General features: G+C 50.7%; 1 protein-coding gene across 4 annotated transcripts in view; it reads left to right on the top strand.

The window, feature by feature from the left end:
- Positions 1–15879, top strand: part of skd (mediator complex subunit skuld) — a 161282-nt gene that overhangs the window by 28178 nt on the left and 117225 nt on the right. For all 4 annotated transcript variants that reach the window (XM_075684473.1, XM_075684474.1, XM_075684472.1 and 1 more), the window contains exon 2: positions 14119–14371. In XM_075684473.1, coding sequence (XP_075540588.1) covers positions 14119–14371 — 253 coding nt within the window. The remainder of the gene's footprint in view (positions 1–14118; positions 14372–15879) is intronic.

The raw sequence follows: 15879 nt of genomic DNA, 5'->3' as shown, positions 1-15879 counted from the left end.
TGCAGTGCCAGAGTTCCATCTAGAAACCTTTGTTGTCGACTGTTTCTGACATTCGGTCAGCAGTTATGGCTGACGGCTCGTCCGACACCAAAGGGTTTGGGGTGCCGCAAGTCGTGGCGCGCAGCAGCGCGGGCCGGAACGTCACGTGTCAAGAGGCGCTGCCACGCTGTCTGGCCATCGACAGGCTGTCGATGAGCGGCAGCCCGTGTCGGTCGCTGTTCCACCGCTTATCGTTGGCTGTGGCTGCGCAGCCCCCTGTTGTCGCTACCGGTAGGTGGACAGCAGCGCGGCTTGACCCACCGCGCGGGCAAGAGAGTCGTCTTCGCAGTGCGGCAGCCGTAGAGGGAGCATCGACTGCGAAATGTATTGGACGGGAACACGCCCGGTGTTCCCCTTTTATCCTTATCAGTGCGGCGAGGATAAAGCTTAATTGTGAGGGGATTGTCCTTCTTTCGAAACCGCCGGGCGCGATGCGAAGAGCTATTCCGGGGGCTTGCAATCAGGCACGATATCGGCGCGACGTACACCTGCATGCGCAATTGTGGCAGCCCGCTGCGCTTTCATCAGCGGGGCATTGTCAGGCATGGAGAATCGGTGACCTGTAGACGTAGACAAAGTTCCTTGACTAGGTTCATTATTCCATTATTGCGGAAACGACGCTCAAAGAAGTACTCGGCCAGCATACGACTTGTGCGCATCTCGTGTCTGCTTTTAAAATGAGTTGGCGATGTGCGCAATGTAGACATTACTAATGTACATAGCCGTATCAAGCGAGTGATTGTTATATTTGCGTAAAAAATGTAGATCGGAAATACAGCTATCATAAAAAATGAAGTTATGGCGTTTGATGAACTTTCCATCCAGTCGTGCAGCATTAGACATGCCGAGCAATTGTTCTCAAAAGAAATCTGTCCTGTTTTATGTGTAAAGGAAGTAATCCCTGGCATAGGATTTGTTAACGCTTGCGATACCCTTATATTTTCTTCTCTAGCTAAGCGTACTTCCGTTCGCTCCCTGCCTGTTGCCGCACGCACACGCGACTGCAAACCGTACTCGCTGTCACGAAGCCGCGTCGTAACGAACCCACCGCACTGTGACGCGATCGCTCCACACCTGGCTAAGCTTACACCTGGCTGTCGCGGCGCGCCTTGGCGTTGTGTGACACAGCTGTCGAGGCTGCTGTGAGAGCCGTGTGCGCAATCCGTAGGCGCGCAACCGTAGCATTGCCTTTGTTGAAGCGACTCACTCAGCGCTGTAAAGGTTAGGCAACATTGATTGAAACTTGCAGTTTGCGACACGGTCTTTATCTGTTAAGTAAAGAGGTCTATTTGCCTGGTGCACCGTTAGATGCTGCCGACCTATATATATATATATATTAAGCGCGTGATAACCACACTAGATTTTTGATCTTGCTGAACGTCACTGATGTAACGCCTTAATTGTAATCATAGCTGTCTTGTACGGCGCGCAGAGCGCAGTCTTCCACATCTATGCGCCGACAGCAACGCACTACAATGGTATTCCCCAGTTGGAAAGTCACTGTGCGGATGAGAACTTGACGCAGGAACCGCCGAGTCGGTCCGTGAACGTAGCAAGCGAGTTCACCGAACGCTGTGGTGCTCCGCACACTTAGGCGCCTGTTCCGAAGCTCTCGAAGCCTCGCTTGTGAACCACCAATAAGCGTGGCGTCTCTTATCGAAAACCGTCGTCGTCCTTCGCGGCTGCGTCACGTGTTGCCAGTTTCGCGCCTGCGCAAGGCTACATTCCGGGAAACGGGCGCTTCGCCGGCCTTCGCTTCCTCGCCGTTTGTTGCCAACAACCCGGTCGTGCGCCGTGCGGTGGGGATGAGCACCTTGCGGTGACGGTTGTGCCGTTGATTTAACCCTTTCTGGTCTGCATTTCTTCTTTAATGAAGCGAGAAGTTTATATTACGTGCATCTGAACGATGAGACGACGCTTGTACGCCTCCACATCGACGTTGTAGAAGAGGCGGTGCACGACAGGGGAAAATAAAGAAGTTCCCACTGAAGTGTTTGGCAACGAAGCGAACGTTTTTCTCATGAACTACCAACAACGCATTGTGTTGCAAATAGCATCTGGTTCTTCAGGCGTCTTAATTCACAATCACAGTGATGCGATTTATGGACATAAATTATTTGAAAACCATTTTTGTGCGACCCAAGGCAGGTGACGCGCATTAGGCAGCGGGGTCCAAAGGCACAGCGCACAGGCCTAACTTCAACGTGATGCATCGCGTGGACGTTTGTGAAATATCAAGAAGAGTCATCTTTATGTGCGGCACAAATAGGACAAATTACGTAACTAAGTTTTCTGACGCATTTCTGAGAATAGTTTTGCTAAGTGTTCTTTTCTCGATCTCGGAAATTTCCCGCAAAACATTGATTCTTACAGGAATCATTGGTCCAGAGGTAAAGCAGTACGAACTTGACAATTTCGACGTTTCTCTCATTTTGTTTAAAGGGGTTGGGACACCAAATTTTGAGGCTATAAAAAGCATGTTGTAGGCTGCTTCCGTGTGCAAGGACACCCAGAACGATGTATTGGACGCTGCAAACGTTTCAAAATAATTTTAATTCAGCTCCAAAAAGTCATTAAAAACTCCTTCTCGTAGTCGAGACCCATCGCTAGCGCGGCAGTTACTACGTCACAGAGGAGGAACGAAAATATCGACGTCATAGCACACTAGCACAAAAACGTGACGTATGACGAGTAGCGATGAAATGCCGATTACGGAGCCTGCTGAGCCGTGCGACCGAGCATAGCCTCCACTATGACCGAGCTACAGGCATATAGAAATCCTTTCTTAATGCAAAGAAGGGGTAAGGCGTGCAGACACGGACGCAAGAGGAGAGAAGTGGACAACACGAACGCCGCACGGCGGCCCGCGAACGGCAAACTGCGTGCGGCGAGTTGCCGTGTGGACGGGCCTTTTACGTTCGAGTGCAACACTAGCCGGCCGACTCCGAAAGGGACCAGGATATGCGGCGTTCGTGTTGTCCGCTTCTCTCCTCGCATAGTCGCATAGTTCGGCAGCTCGGAGCGGTCTCGTTCGCTTGGCCTTGCTCAGTGTGAGGGCCCGTCCACGTTACCGGCACGGAAACTCGCCGCACGCCGTTTGCCGTTCGCGGGTCCCCGTGCGCCGGCGGTTTTGCTCGCGAACGGCGAGATTTCGTTGCCGTAGAGAGGACGGGCCCGGGACCCATTTGTGCGGCAGCCATACGGCGAAGCGGCCAATCAGCGACTGAGGAGTGGTCAGTCTGGCACCGACGGCAGCTTCACCGCCTCTCATCGTTCGGCGCCGCTGATATCGTCGCTAGGCCTTTTCCGGTTCACTTCAAAGCTAAAGCTTACGGCGCTTCGGAATGAATCACCGACTCCCACAAGCCGCAATATATTCTTACCGTTGTTGTCGCTCATCGCAATAATTATAATAATCGCGACATGCACTTCGAATCGCCAGTTGTTGACCTCTGCTGGCAGAGCACGCGTATGCGCGAGCAGACGACGCAGCATAGTTTTACATCACTATTTTTTGTGGTCCACGTCACCAAGCCATGTTGGGTTTCCTCCTCTGTGACGTCATAGCATCCCCCGGAGCCCAGAAACCAAAACCGAAATCGCTCGGTATAATAATGCTATTATTAAATTATTTATCGGATATATGTGGATCCCGCTGTGTGTGTCGTGCTCCCTGAAGCATGACGCAACGTTTGAATCAACAAACGCATGAACGAAAATTTTGATGTCTCCACACCTTTAATGAGGATTCAAATACTCTAAACCTTGAGAATGCTTTCAACCGCCAGGGTGCTCTGTTTTACCGGTCCACCGCGGGGGCTCGGTGGCTGTGGCATTTCTGCTGCCGATCACGAGCTCGCGGGTCGCCGAGTACTACGCGGCGTTCCTCGTGACCCAATTGTTGCCCTGGGACGTGTTAACACCCCGTAAATCAACCACTGACATCACGATAATGTCGATGACGCCAGGTCCCGCAGTAGGATGCAACTTTAGTGTGACAATAAAATAAGTGTTTCTCATTTTTCACACTAACTTAGTCTGACCCTATTACGTGAGAAAATTCTGTCGTACAGTCATAAAAAAAATCGTCATATTCACAAACTAAATACTTACACGTTACTTGTCACAAAAAGCACTACTTTCTTAGTAAGTGCAGGTAGTAAAATGATTGTACTTTTCACTACCTGCTGAAGCTAGAAAAAAAGTACATTGTACTAAGTGCTTCCTCTGTAGTGCCGTTGCTGACGCGACATAAATATAGTTATCAACAATATAATCGTACCCGCTTGATTTGTAAATGCCGTTTGCATTGTCATAATAAGTCGATGGTTTTGTAAAAGCATAAGAAGGTAAAATAATACGTGTGAAAAAGAAAATAGAGAACTGCTTCCTTTCTCTCTATAGTAGGCATCGATGATTGGTATACGCGATACTTACCGGGGACATTCTGGCACAGTAACTCCTGGCAACAATGTACAGGATTACTCCATCAAGCAACGACGAGCAAGAACACACATACAAAACGAAAAACGTGCTACGCGTCGCGTACGCTAGAAGTAACTTCAAGAATATTTATATCTTTTGTTTGGGGGAGCACAGCTTGCAACAGTGAGCACCTTTGTATTTGGATAAATAATCAAAGCTTTGTACCTAAATTTCTATAGGCTGTCTGCATATATATGTGCTACGGCGCCGCACATAACTGTTAGCTCAGAATAATGAGCTACAGTTCGTCTTAATTTTGCATGAGACCGTCACAATCCAGTATTTATAGACCACGGCCACACTGGGTAGTAGTGGCTTTGTAGTTACTTAGTAAGAACTACTAAGAAGCCTTTCTGGCCAGTAAAAGTAGCCCTTCCTCGCTTTACTAGCCCGTGGTTAGTACAGAACTATGAAAAAGGTAGTAATATACATAACAATCTATTAAGCGCATGCATTTGCTGGCCATTTACTAACTTTATTTTTAAGAGTACAGAACTTCCACAAATTCGAAAATATGTGGCAGTGTGTTTTTAAAGGGACATTGAGGAAAATAATTTGGGCTGTATTAGTAAACCACCTTTCTACGAATAAATAAGAAAGCCACTACTACCGTGAGAAGAGCGGTGAGCCATAAAAGGCAGGTGCTTTGAAGGTGGCCACTGCGCCTTCAAAGCACCTGCACCGCAGCTCACCTTGACGCGGCAGGTAATGGCGATCTCAGCTCGGGCTTAGTTTTTTTTTTTTAACGGTAAAGATAGACCACTGCATTATGAAAGAACCGCCAAAGACTGAACGCGCAATGATTCAAGAGCCTGCACTAAGCCACAACGGCCCCAATACGAAAAAAATGCTTTTGGAATCCGTGACGCCACACAGGTGTACCGGCGCCGGGTATTCGACGCGAAATTCAATAAGTAGAACTTCAGGATTTTCTCTTCCAATAATCAGCCAATTAGCGCGTCGTTAAGGAAAGTATAGTTTTCAAAGAATACCTCATCACTCGAAATGTTTGGTGTTTCTCTTTAGCGTCCATTCAAAGCCGGCGTAGCGAGTGGGCGTCGGATAATTCATTTATTTCTTTTCACCCGGTGCATTCTGTACCTGCGCCGCAATGTCACTGCATTTTAATGTTCTTGCACTTTTATAACCCGACCTCCGTGGCGTAAAAATCGAGCCTGCAATGGAGTAATTCCGTAGGGACCTTTACTCTGCGTCACGAAAGTCGCGAGCTGGACTGGGGGTCACATCCGTAATGTTGCACGCACGTCTGACCGATTTGTTGTCTATCGAAGGCCATGCGGAGTCAAGTCCGGATATTCAGGCTATCGGCAATCGCGTCATTCGCTCGAACTAATTGGTTCGGTAAGGCTTTCTTGTTTTCGCCTCTCCGTGTTGTCTACGACGCTCCCGCGCCCGAGCATCTTTGGGGACACTTCCCGTCTCCACATCTAGTGTAGTTTCTACAGCTGTGAGCAGCGGCTATGACGAGGCTAAGAGAGAGGTATACGGTTTTGGCGTTCTTGTGGCGTCCTCATCGCCTAGCGTATAGTGAATGCTTCGGAAGCTAAGTTTACAATCGCTTTCCCCAGCACCGGTATTTAGTCAATCTTCCCCCCCCCCCCTCTTCTCCGTCTTGCGACAGAGCACTGACATCGGGCGATCGGTTAATTGATTTTGATGAAATTGGAGATGCAGGAAACGTCGAACGTAAGCGTTACTCGTACCACAGTTCATTCGGGAAACCAATGATTTTCGGCAAATGTAAGATGGCAAGACGCGTCACTGCGTTTCCAGCTGAGCACAACGCTAGCGCATTTTGCCGTCGATTTCCGAAGTGTGGGTGCGTACGGGCGGGCGTAATCGCGTTCCGAAGTGAGCGACAAGGGAGAGACGGCATCCGCGCCGCGCCCTTCTCTGTGCGTGGATGGATGGGCGAGAGCGCGGACGCTGGGCGCGCTGGCCAATCGATGAGTGCCCGTGACAAGCGCGCGGGCAGCCGCCGCGGAATCGGGAGGCGGCGCGGTGAGCAGCAGCTCCCCGAGGCGACTGCTGCTGCTTCCCAAGAAGCGCGCGCAGTAAGTAGTCCCCGCGCTCCTTTCGTCCCCCGATCAGATTAGCTGTGGCGTCCTCCTCTCCGACACCCGACCCCGAACGCAAAACCGGGCGGCTGTGTGTCCCGCTGCCGCGCACTGCGTGGCCGTCGCCCGGCAGATGACGGCGCCCGCTTGCCATCGAGCGCCGTAGCGTGTCGTGGACAGAGGTCGCGGCCGGGGTTGATCTCGCCGCCTTATTCGGGTGATTGAAGGTCAGGACCGCAGCTGAAACGGTTTCGTCACGACCGCGCTTCCATTTCTCGAGTGACGACGTGACTGAATTCTCCGTATTAAAACGGCGCCAGAGAACACGAGGGACCAGTCGAAGAAGTACGACGCGTACGCAGGGCGCGCTGACAGCTGAATGTTTATTCACTGGATGAGCGGAATAAGTACCGGCTGAACATGAATACACAGAAAGGAAAATATAGTAGACATGAAAGAGCATCACATGGTCAAGCCTGCTGCGCGTAAACAAATGGATCCTGTAAGGGACCTGACGTCTTTCTCTGAGGGCATGACGGACGGCTTGCTGACACAAAAATCACCCAGCTTTCTTTATCCCTAGTGTTCACGCGTAGTAAGCTTGACCAGGTAATGACTCTTTCGTGTCTCTTATATTTTCCTTTTTGTTTATTCATGTTCCGCCAGTACTTATTGCGCGCATCCGGTGAATAAACCTTCAGTTGCTAGTGCGCCCTGAGTACGTGTCGTTCTTCTCCGTCTGGTCCGTTGTGTTCTCTGGCGCTGTTTTACTGCGGATACGAACCAACTAGCCCAAAAATACGCCTTGACTGAATTCTCGTAGTTTGGATAGGGAGATTAAGAAAACAGGAGCTAAAGGAGACGTGAAGAACGCAGCTAGGTTACGTGGTCCGCGTTGTCTCGCTGAGCGTGCGGCGAGGGCGCGAATGAAGACGCCGCAGTTCCCGAGGTCCACCTGCGCGCGTCCCGACACATGCGGTAGCGGCGAGCGGGAGCCAAGCCCATTGATCGACGCGGTCGCCGCACGCTCGTTCCGCTGGGGCGGTTGTTGCTTTTTTCTTCCGGTAGCTTCCCCTCCCACATCCCGACCGTTTACTTAGAGGCAGGGGCTTCGTGGAACGCTTATCTTGCTGCTCTCTCTATTGACTCTTCGGCTGGCGTAACAGGCTTTTGTGGCCCCTGGCACCAGGAATATTCTAGCATCGAGCTCGCGCTAATGAACTCGTGAACCAGATTTTTTTTTTTTCCGACAGAGAATTCTTTAGACTCCGTGCGCAACGTCGCATTTTGTTTTTTATCGTGATTGGGCATTCGCCCTATACGCAGTACGAGCCATCTAATGAACGCCCCCTTGAGCCTTGCCGTTAGGATTTCTCCTAGGAACAGGGTAATGTCTGGGTCTGCACTGAAGACGAGTCGTTGACGGGCGGATTCTATCGAAAGGGCCACCGAAAGTTCTGATAACGCGTTTGTGCCCTGAGTGATTCACGTAACTTAAGCAAAAAATTAAAAAGCAAACAACGCATGCACCATTTCTATAGGGCAACATTTGTCCATCGTCATTAGCTGGTACAGAAGGCATAGAACCAGGCATGTGAACAATGAACCAGCTTAGCTGCAGCAACCCATGAAACGCGCTTCCTTTTTCAATTGTGCCACCGAGTCCACGCTAATGCACATACCGTGTCAACTGTTTGCTATTGCCGCCACTTCCCAGATCTCACGTTCTAGTTTTGTTTTTCCATGGCTGACAGCCTCCGCATTCTTCGGTGCATGTTAGCGACCGGAACTTTTTTAGTGCATATCTAGATTTGAGCCTTCTCCTGATTTCATACACCTTAAGCGCATCCGCAGCCTATTATGGTCAGGCACTGACGTTTGTCTCAAGTAAACACAGCTGCGTCTTACCAGTACTCACCTGCGGGGTAGAAACCTGGAGGCTTGCGAAAAGGGTTCTACTTAAATTGATGACGACGCAACGAGCTATGGAAAGAAGAATTATAGGTGTAACGTTAAGGGATAAGAAAAGAGCATATTGGATGAGGGAACAAACGCGAGTTAATGACATCTTAGTTGAAATCAAGAAAAAGAAATGGGGGGGGGGGTGCATGGGCAGGACATGTAATGAGGAGGGAAGATAACCGATGGTCATTAAGGGTTACGGACTGGATTCCAAGGGAAGGGAAGCGTAGCAGGGGGCGGCAGAAAGTTAGGTGGGCGGATGAGATTAAGAAGTTTGCAGGGACGACATGGCCACAATTAGTACATGACCGGGGTTGTTGGAGAAGTATGGGAGAGGCCTTTGCCCTGCCGTGGGCGTAACCAGGATGATGATGATGAAACACAACCGCAGCTTAGAGGCCTTCAGCACACCAGTATCGCCCAAGAGTAAAAGGTCAATATTGTGAGGATGACGGTAAAGACAGCAACATATTCTTGTTCCTTGATCGAAGTCATTTTGGGCTAAAGGGAAAGATGGACGAGGCGCTGTCATATAAAGTATCCGAGTTGCGAGAGGCAGAAAGAGAAATACGAACACACGGCAAGTAAGAGGCACTTGTTGCAATATTTAGACGTCTGCCTGTATGACTTACCTCGCGCTACGCCCTGTTGGCCAGGTAGCCGAGTTCACTGCGCGCCATACATTGAACTTACACGGCCTTGTGCTTTTCTTAGCTAGGTCAACACACCGTGCCAGCGCCGTTCCCCGCCTTCGAGGACGCCAAGGAGCGTCAAATGCTGTTGTTTGATTACGCATGTGAAGGGCGGTCGTTTTCTTAGTGACAACCGTCCTGCGCCTTCCCGGATTCCGGAAGGCTGCTCGTGGCTGCCGCGAAACAATTGTGCACCACGTCTTGTAGCGCTCGTACCCTTCCGTTGCGGGCAGCAGGTCATGAAAAGCGCGCACATCGGATTTCGCAAGGGCGGCACAGCGGCCTCCGCGCGGGGATCGACCTTACGGCCGAGGCTGGCCTCTCGCCTGGACCAGTTTGGCTCTCGGAAGGCTGCCGTCGGGTGGGGTAAAGGGCGGGGCGGTCTCGGGAGCTGGTGTAAGGTTAAACTGAGATTACAGATGGGGATCTCTGTTGCGCGGCTTCCGAACGCTCACTGTGGCGCGCTGTACGCGCGGAGAACACGATTAAATGGAAAACTAGGAGCAGGGCAGGTCGGGTCGGAGGAACCGCGGATGAGCCAGCGTTGCTGCAGCGGCGGAAAACAGTCGCTTGCGTTTGTAAGCACCCGGAACCTTGGTGATTTGTATATATAGGTGATCTAGGTTTTGTCGCCATTGTTCAGATGAACCTGGTCGTCGTTGACTTTGTAATGCCCAGACACGTTCCACGTCAGGTAAAATTGGAACAGCTTGCTCACCTTTATTCTTGCCCAGGATAGTTCATTTGAACAAGAAGAAAACACAAATGTTATTTGAGTCGCAGCCTAATTAGAAAAGTATACAATTGTGAAACTCTCGAGCTTATAAATCGCAAGTGTGAGCAAAGTTAGGCTTCACGAGCTTAAGTCTGCATTTTGAGGCATCCAACTCAACGTAGCGTGTATGACGCTGGGCATCACGGGGTTAGGAGATAGTGTTCCTATAGGCATTCGTGTGTAACATCGGGATGTAATTCTTAGCTCCTTCTCAAAAGCTCTCCACGCTTGCCATCTTGACGTATGCTTGGCACATACGGTGGGGTTCGTGACGCTGCACATTACGCTCTCGGAGGGAAGCGGGTCTCGCTCTGCTCGTGTCCGAATTGCAGGTGAGGAACTCAGTGCATTTCTCGCGTCATGGGTGCGGCACATGCAGTGTCAAAAGAAGGCCACGCCAAGTCGACTGAGCGCTCAGCCTTTTTCGGTCGTCGTCGTCACATTGCCGGCGTGTTTAATTGAAGCAGGCTGTCTTTGCGCGCGCGCTCTCTAATTGCATTGTCGCCGCCCCGTCCGCGAGCCTCCCTCCGATGGATGGCGTTTCTGCTGAAACGGATCGATGGTTGCTGCCGCGGTAAGGCACCCGTTCCGACGGACCCCGCCGATCGATGCAGCAACAGCCCGCTCGGCATACGCGTTTCCTCGAGGACGCCCGATCAGTCGCCACCGGCAGGACGCTGCGCGGGTGCAGGTCTCCCCCACCCCCCTTCCCGTCTCTTTCTTTTCTTCTTTTCTTTTTTTTCACGCCTGTGTCATTTTGCCTCTTGGGCGCAGGCGTGGGACGGTGATTCGATGATTATGTTGCTCACCACTTGTTCCGCGTTTGCCTGAACATGAGCCGTTAAATTAAGCCCAACCACACAGGGCTTTATCGTACGCGCCTGGCTACGCGTCACGCTTCTGCGACCCCATGCGCGCTTGTCCTATGCGTATACAGAGGGGAGACGCGCAGGCCGCGCGCGTGTAGGCAGAGCTTGCTTTTGAGCGTCATTTTGAGCGTACGCGACGGATGCAGTAGCTCGTGCGCCATTGTCACGTGGCCGGCATGTAAACTTAGGCGCGGGCTTGGAAACAGGTAGTTGTTTCGGAGCCGTGATGATGCGCCTGGAGTCACCGCGGGTTCTGTGTCGCATAAGGAGGATGGACGCTGTCAACAATGAACCGCTGGTCGCCTGGTTTGGGGCTCGCCCTGGATTTCGGCCGGCGAAGCGCAAGCACCATAAGAATAAGCGCGTGAATGTTAGTGAATAAGCATGTTTGTAGACCGAGGTGGCGAGAAACGTGATAACCTACGCTGCCGTAACAGGCAAGTGCTCAAAATTTTATATGGGTGTCATACGCGGGGCACATTCAATTGCCGTCGAGCCCGATCGGGATCAGATTTCTCGGTCTCGATTTCCTCTTTTTTCTAAGTTAAAAATAAACTTTCCTCAAATACAAGCGTACTCCCGTAGGTGACCTAGCAGCACTGTGCTAATCGCGCTATGAAGTGCTCACTAGTGCGCGTATCGTGTGGCTGCTCGCCTTTCCCATCGTCACACGCGTACCGACTCTGAGACGCGTACGCTTACGTACACGCTTAGCGAGACGCGTATCCCGTGCGCCTCCTAATCGGGGGGTAGTATCGCGGTAAAAGTATCAATTGTTTTTTTTTTTTTTTTTTTTTTTTTTTTTTTTTTTTTGCTCGCGCGCTGTATAACTCGTTGCAATTAGAAGTCGGTTCTTCGGCAGTAGCATCGCAGAATGTAGGTTGGGATGACACACTCGCCTGCTAATTTCTGAAAAGGGGTATGAGCTGTTTGACAGCCTCAGAAACTGTGCTTGATGGAATTATCACACTGTTACATAAAATATTTCTTGTTTCTTTTTTTTTTAACATGTTCACACATAATCCCTTCTTGTTTCACTTGTTAGTCTTCAAATAGGCTGCGAGAGAGAGGCGAATTTTTCCAGGAATTAGAGGTCGGTCTCCTATGACAGACCTTTGCCTCTGTTCTCCACTGGAAGAGGAGCAAAAGAGGGAAGTGTATGAACAACGATGATGAGGACAGACAGCAGGGTGTGGACACGTTCGTGTCCGAGGGGCCTGCGCACAAACTTGTATCTAAGCTTGTGCTGACAAAAAATTATGATAGCCTTTTTGGCTCGGTTCGTTGATATTGCTAGTGTTTCAAGACAGACAGAAGCACCACTGCGATTACGCCACCTTGATGTCCACATTTCCCCCGGCACCCTCGTGTTGCTTTGGTCATCATCCCGTAAAGTTGGCCTTCGTGAAAGAACTACTTTCCTGTTACACAGGCCCCCATCGCGTGCTCTGCCAAGTGACCGATGTCACCTATGAAATCATTCTAGCCACGCCCAAAAAGCCCTCCGCTGTGACAACCAGTGACGTTGTGTACGTCGCCAGGCTCAAGCCCTACAACTCCCCACGCGCCTTAGATATTTAACAGCACTGGGACGGCGCTTTTGCCGCCGGGAGGTAGTATTACGATACCATCGACATATACTGAAGAGACGAGTCTCCACGAGAAAGACGATGAAGTGTCCGGGCTCTTGGCGCGGGCGCTTTTTTTCAGTCTGGCTGCAGTGTAAAGACAGTGTAGTCTCTTTTGTCGGTATATTTCCACTCGTAACAATGTTACGTCCAGCCAACGGCCGAGTTACACTTTTTCAATGAACTTCCTGATGTTAATTGGCGCTAGCGAAAAGGTCTTTGCCTGCCGTCCACATTAGTATTCGGGACGAGCAACAAGTTAGCGTATGCGCTCCGCTGTCTCAGGTACATTGCACATATCGCAGTCTGGCGAGCCCGCGCGCCGGATGCGATGCGAATATTGTCGCGTAAGGGAAACATAGTCTAAGCCTGTTGCGGAGGCTCGCATGGCTACGTTGGATGTCACGCGGAACCGAAACGTTATGGCAATGGAACCTATGAAGACGTTTGTGCGATCATTTAGGTGGGATTTTCAGTGTACATGATTGTTACAAGATGCATGACTGTTGCACCCAGGATCATTCACTCGTGCGTGGGTAACGTGACATGCCCCCTCCCCCCCCCCCCATACCACCTGTTCCCGCCATCCCGAGTGCACTTTTAACATCAAACATCAGATTAGCTCCAGATGGTCGCACACCGCGGAAACACTAAAGAAAAGTGAAATTCTGACGATGTTCCTGTTTTCTTGTTAGTGTGTTTGCTTGCTGTCCCCCCCCCCCCCCTTCTTTTTTTTTTAACGGTATTCTTTAGTTCAATCCTTGTGGCTCTGTTTCACACTTCCGCAAACGAGCGCTTCAACAAACTGCTACGCGGCCAGTCTCATCGTCTACGGTCATGTTCGTCTTTATCGTATTTTTGCTGCCTACTAATATTTTACCTTGGAATTCCAATTGGACGAATGCTTACTGCTGCAGCAACAGCTGGGTAAGGTAACAATTCCATTCGATACAAATTCACGGATCGCAGCAGTGCTTTGGCGTAGTACTTGAAGACGGAACGAATGGGTTTGTCCATTGTAAATGGATACGACTGGTTTGAGGTAGGCGAGGTCAGCCTTAAGAAAAGAAAACCGAACGTCAAGTGTCGACAGGAGGGAGGGAAAAGGCAAGCGCAGTTACTGCGTGTGTATTTTCCGCTTTCTCCCGACTTCACGCGCTGTTATTTGCTTCTGCCGCTGCTTATTTCACAGCGCACACTGTTAGGGCGTTTGCTCAGTTACCTGCGTATGGAATTACTTTGACGAACGCATTTGGCTTGTAATTTGTGTGCGCGTATTCCAGCAGTACTCTTGAAGTAAACAAGCTTTAATGGTTTCATGCGAAGCACCGCCATTGCAGCTCGCCATTATACAAATACCTGAGCCCTTACCTTGCATGTAACGTTCCATTTCATTTTTTTTTTTTCATTCTGCTTCTCTTGCGGCCCACCGAATGGCTTATACCAGCGATCTGGCGGTCTGCGAGTCATGTCCGAGCCAATGTAAAAGGGCGGAAGGAAAATAAAAGGAATAATGAATTGGAATATTACAAAATACGGTCCATGTACAGCCAAGAAACCAACTGACTTGCGATGTCCGCATCTTCGCAGGCGGACTTGTGTGGCCTCAAATGGCGTCGTCTGAGCACCGAGCACTCATCGTCGGCAGTCGGCGGCAGCGGTGGCGTGGAACCCCTGTCCGAGCCCGTGCTGTGGTCGTTTGCCAAGTGCCTCGCGGCCGACCTGCTGTGCGTCTGGCGCAGGGTGGCCCGGCCCGAGCAGCAGCAGCACCGGCGCGAGCTCTGGCTCTTTTGGTACGGCGAGGAGCCGGACCTGACCGGCCTCGTCTCGCCCGAGCTCAACGGTGAGTCCTTGCTTCGATGGGGGAAAAAAAAAGAAGGCTTGAGCCGCCGCGTGCAGCCAAGCACGAATGCAGGCCACCTCCAGGTGCTCGCAAACAAAGACCCGTGACACCGTTACTGCGCTACAGGATTGGCCGAAACACTAGAATCATTTAGTTATGTTCGACCGGGAAGCTAAACAACAAGTAGCGCGGCTTACGAGAGCGGAGCTCATCTGCACTATGTGATCGCTGCATCTGACTCTGTCTCATGGCCCGCTATACCTACGATCGATCAGCCAGTCTTTCTACTTTGGGAATCGTTTAGCAGAAAAAAGAAAGGAAATGTATGGATAATTGGTCTAGTACATTTGAAGTTAAAACGGTTAGACATCAGGAAGAGCGAGAATAAGCATCAGCGGGCAGCCTATTATTACGTCCACATAAGAACGAAGCCCTCTCCCATATGCCATAATACGGTTCCCTTATGCACCTCTTCCTCTTCACAATCTCTCTCTGGAGACTTGGGCGCCTATTTAATTTTGAAGTTTTTGTGCACCTTCCAGCTACAGACGTATTCCCAAACTAGAACGTGTCTTTGAAGATTAAGGCATCGAATCACGCGGGCTTCCGTTTTGGTGTCAGTGAGAAGTCGTTTTTGTGTTACCGTACGTCCGCCGTCCGAAAGGCATCGAACTTGGCCAAGGTGGCTCGTTCGAAAGAACCGAAGGTGACGCTAGCGGCAGTGATTGCGTCGTGTGACGACAGCGCGTACCCTTGCGGCTTGGCGAAACTCGGCTACAGTGCGCGCAGGCATTTCGCCGATCCGCGCGTCCTGTGCCGGCCAGCAGCATCGTCCCGACCTTGGCACGGATACTGTAGCCGGCGTCACCGTTGGTCTGGCGTTCGGCGAGGTCGTCAGGGAGCTGCGCGTCGCCTTCCTTAACGTCCGAGTTTGCGGCGACCTAGTCGGAGCGGCGAGGGGTCGACCTGTGGCGCGCGTCAGCCCACGGCTAAGTAGGGGTATAGGAGGCAGGAGTCGGTGACGCTTCACATTTACATTCATTTTTTTTTTGGACATACTGTAACTGCACAGTAGGTTGTGAGGGACGTCTTGATTACTAACAGTATTATTGACGAATAAATATTTAATTTCTCTACAAGCAAATAGTACTTGCAGAGGCGATGTCCACACATCTATTAAAGGAAGTCGCAGTTTCGCCCGAAACCGAAGCATCGATTGCAATAGCAATTAACGGACAGCTGTACGAAGTAAGGATAGTAGTTTTATCGGCCGTATAAACTTGTAAACATAAACATACTAATTAACAAGCATGGTGTCACACGCGCACAAGCAAATATGAACACGTCTCACTCTTGACCGCGGAGACTCGCTGTCAAAACGCTGGAGTGAGCAAACGCGGCAGCAGCAGCGAGCAGATTGACCTTCGTGCTGTCGCTCGCATCAACGCGAACTAAGCTGCAAAAGCATAGCGCATTGCGGACTCTATGCACGTGGCAGATTGCTTTTA

The sequence above is a fragment of the Dermacentor variabilis genome, chromosome 3 (assembly GCF_050947875.1).
Source record: "Dermacentor variabilis isolate Ectoservices chromosome 3, ASM5094787v1, whole genome shotgun sequence".
NCBI classification, from domain to species: Eukaryota; Metazoa; Arthropoda; class Arachnida; order Ixodida; family Ixodidae; genus Dermacentor; species Dermacentor variabilis.
Note: the sequence above shows the minus strand (reverse complement) of the source record. Positions and strands in the feature narration are given on the sequence as shown.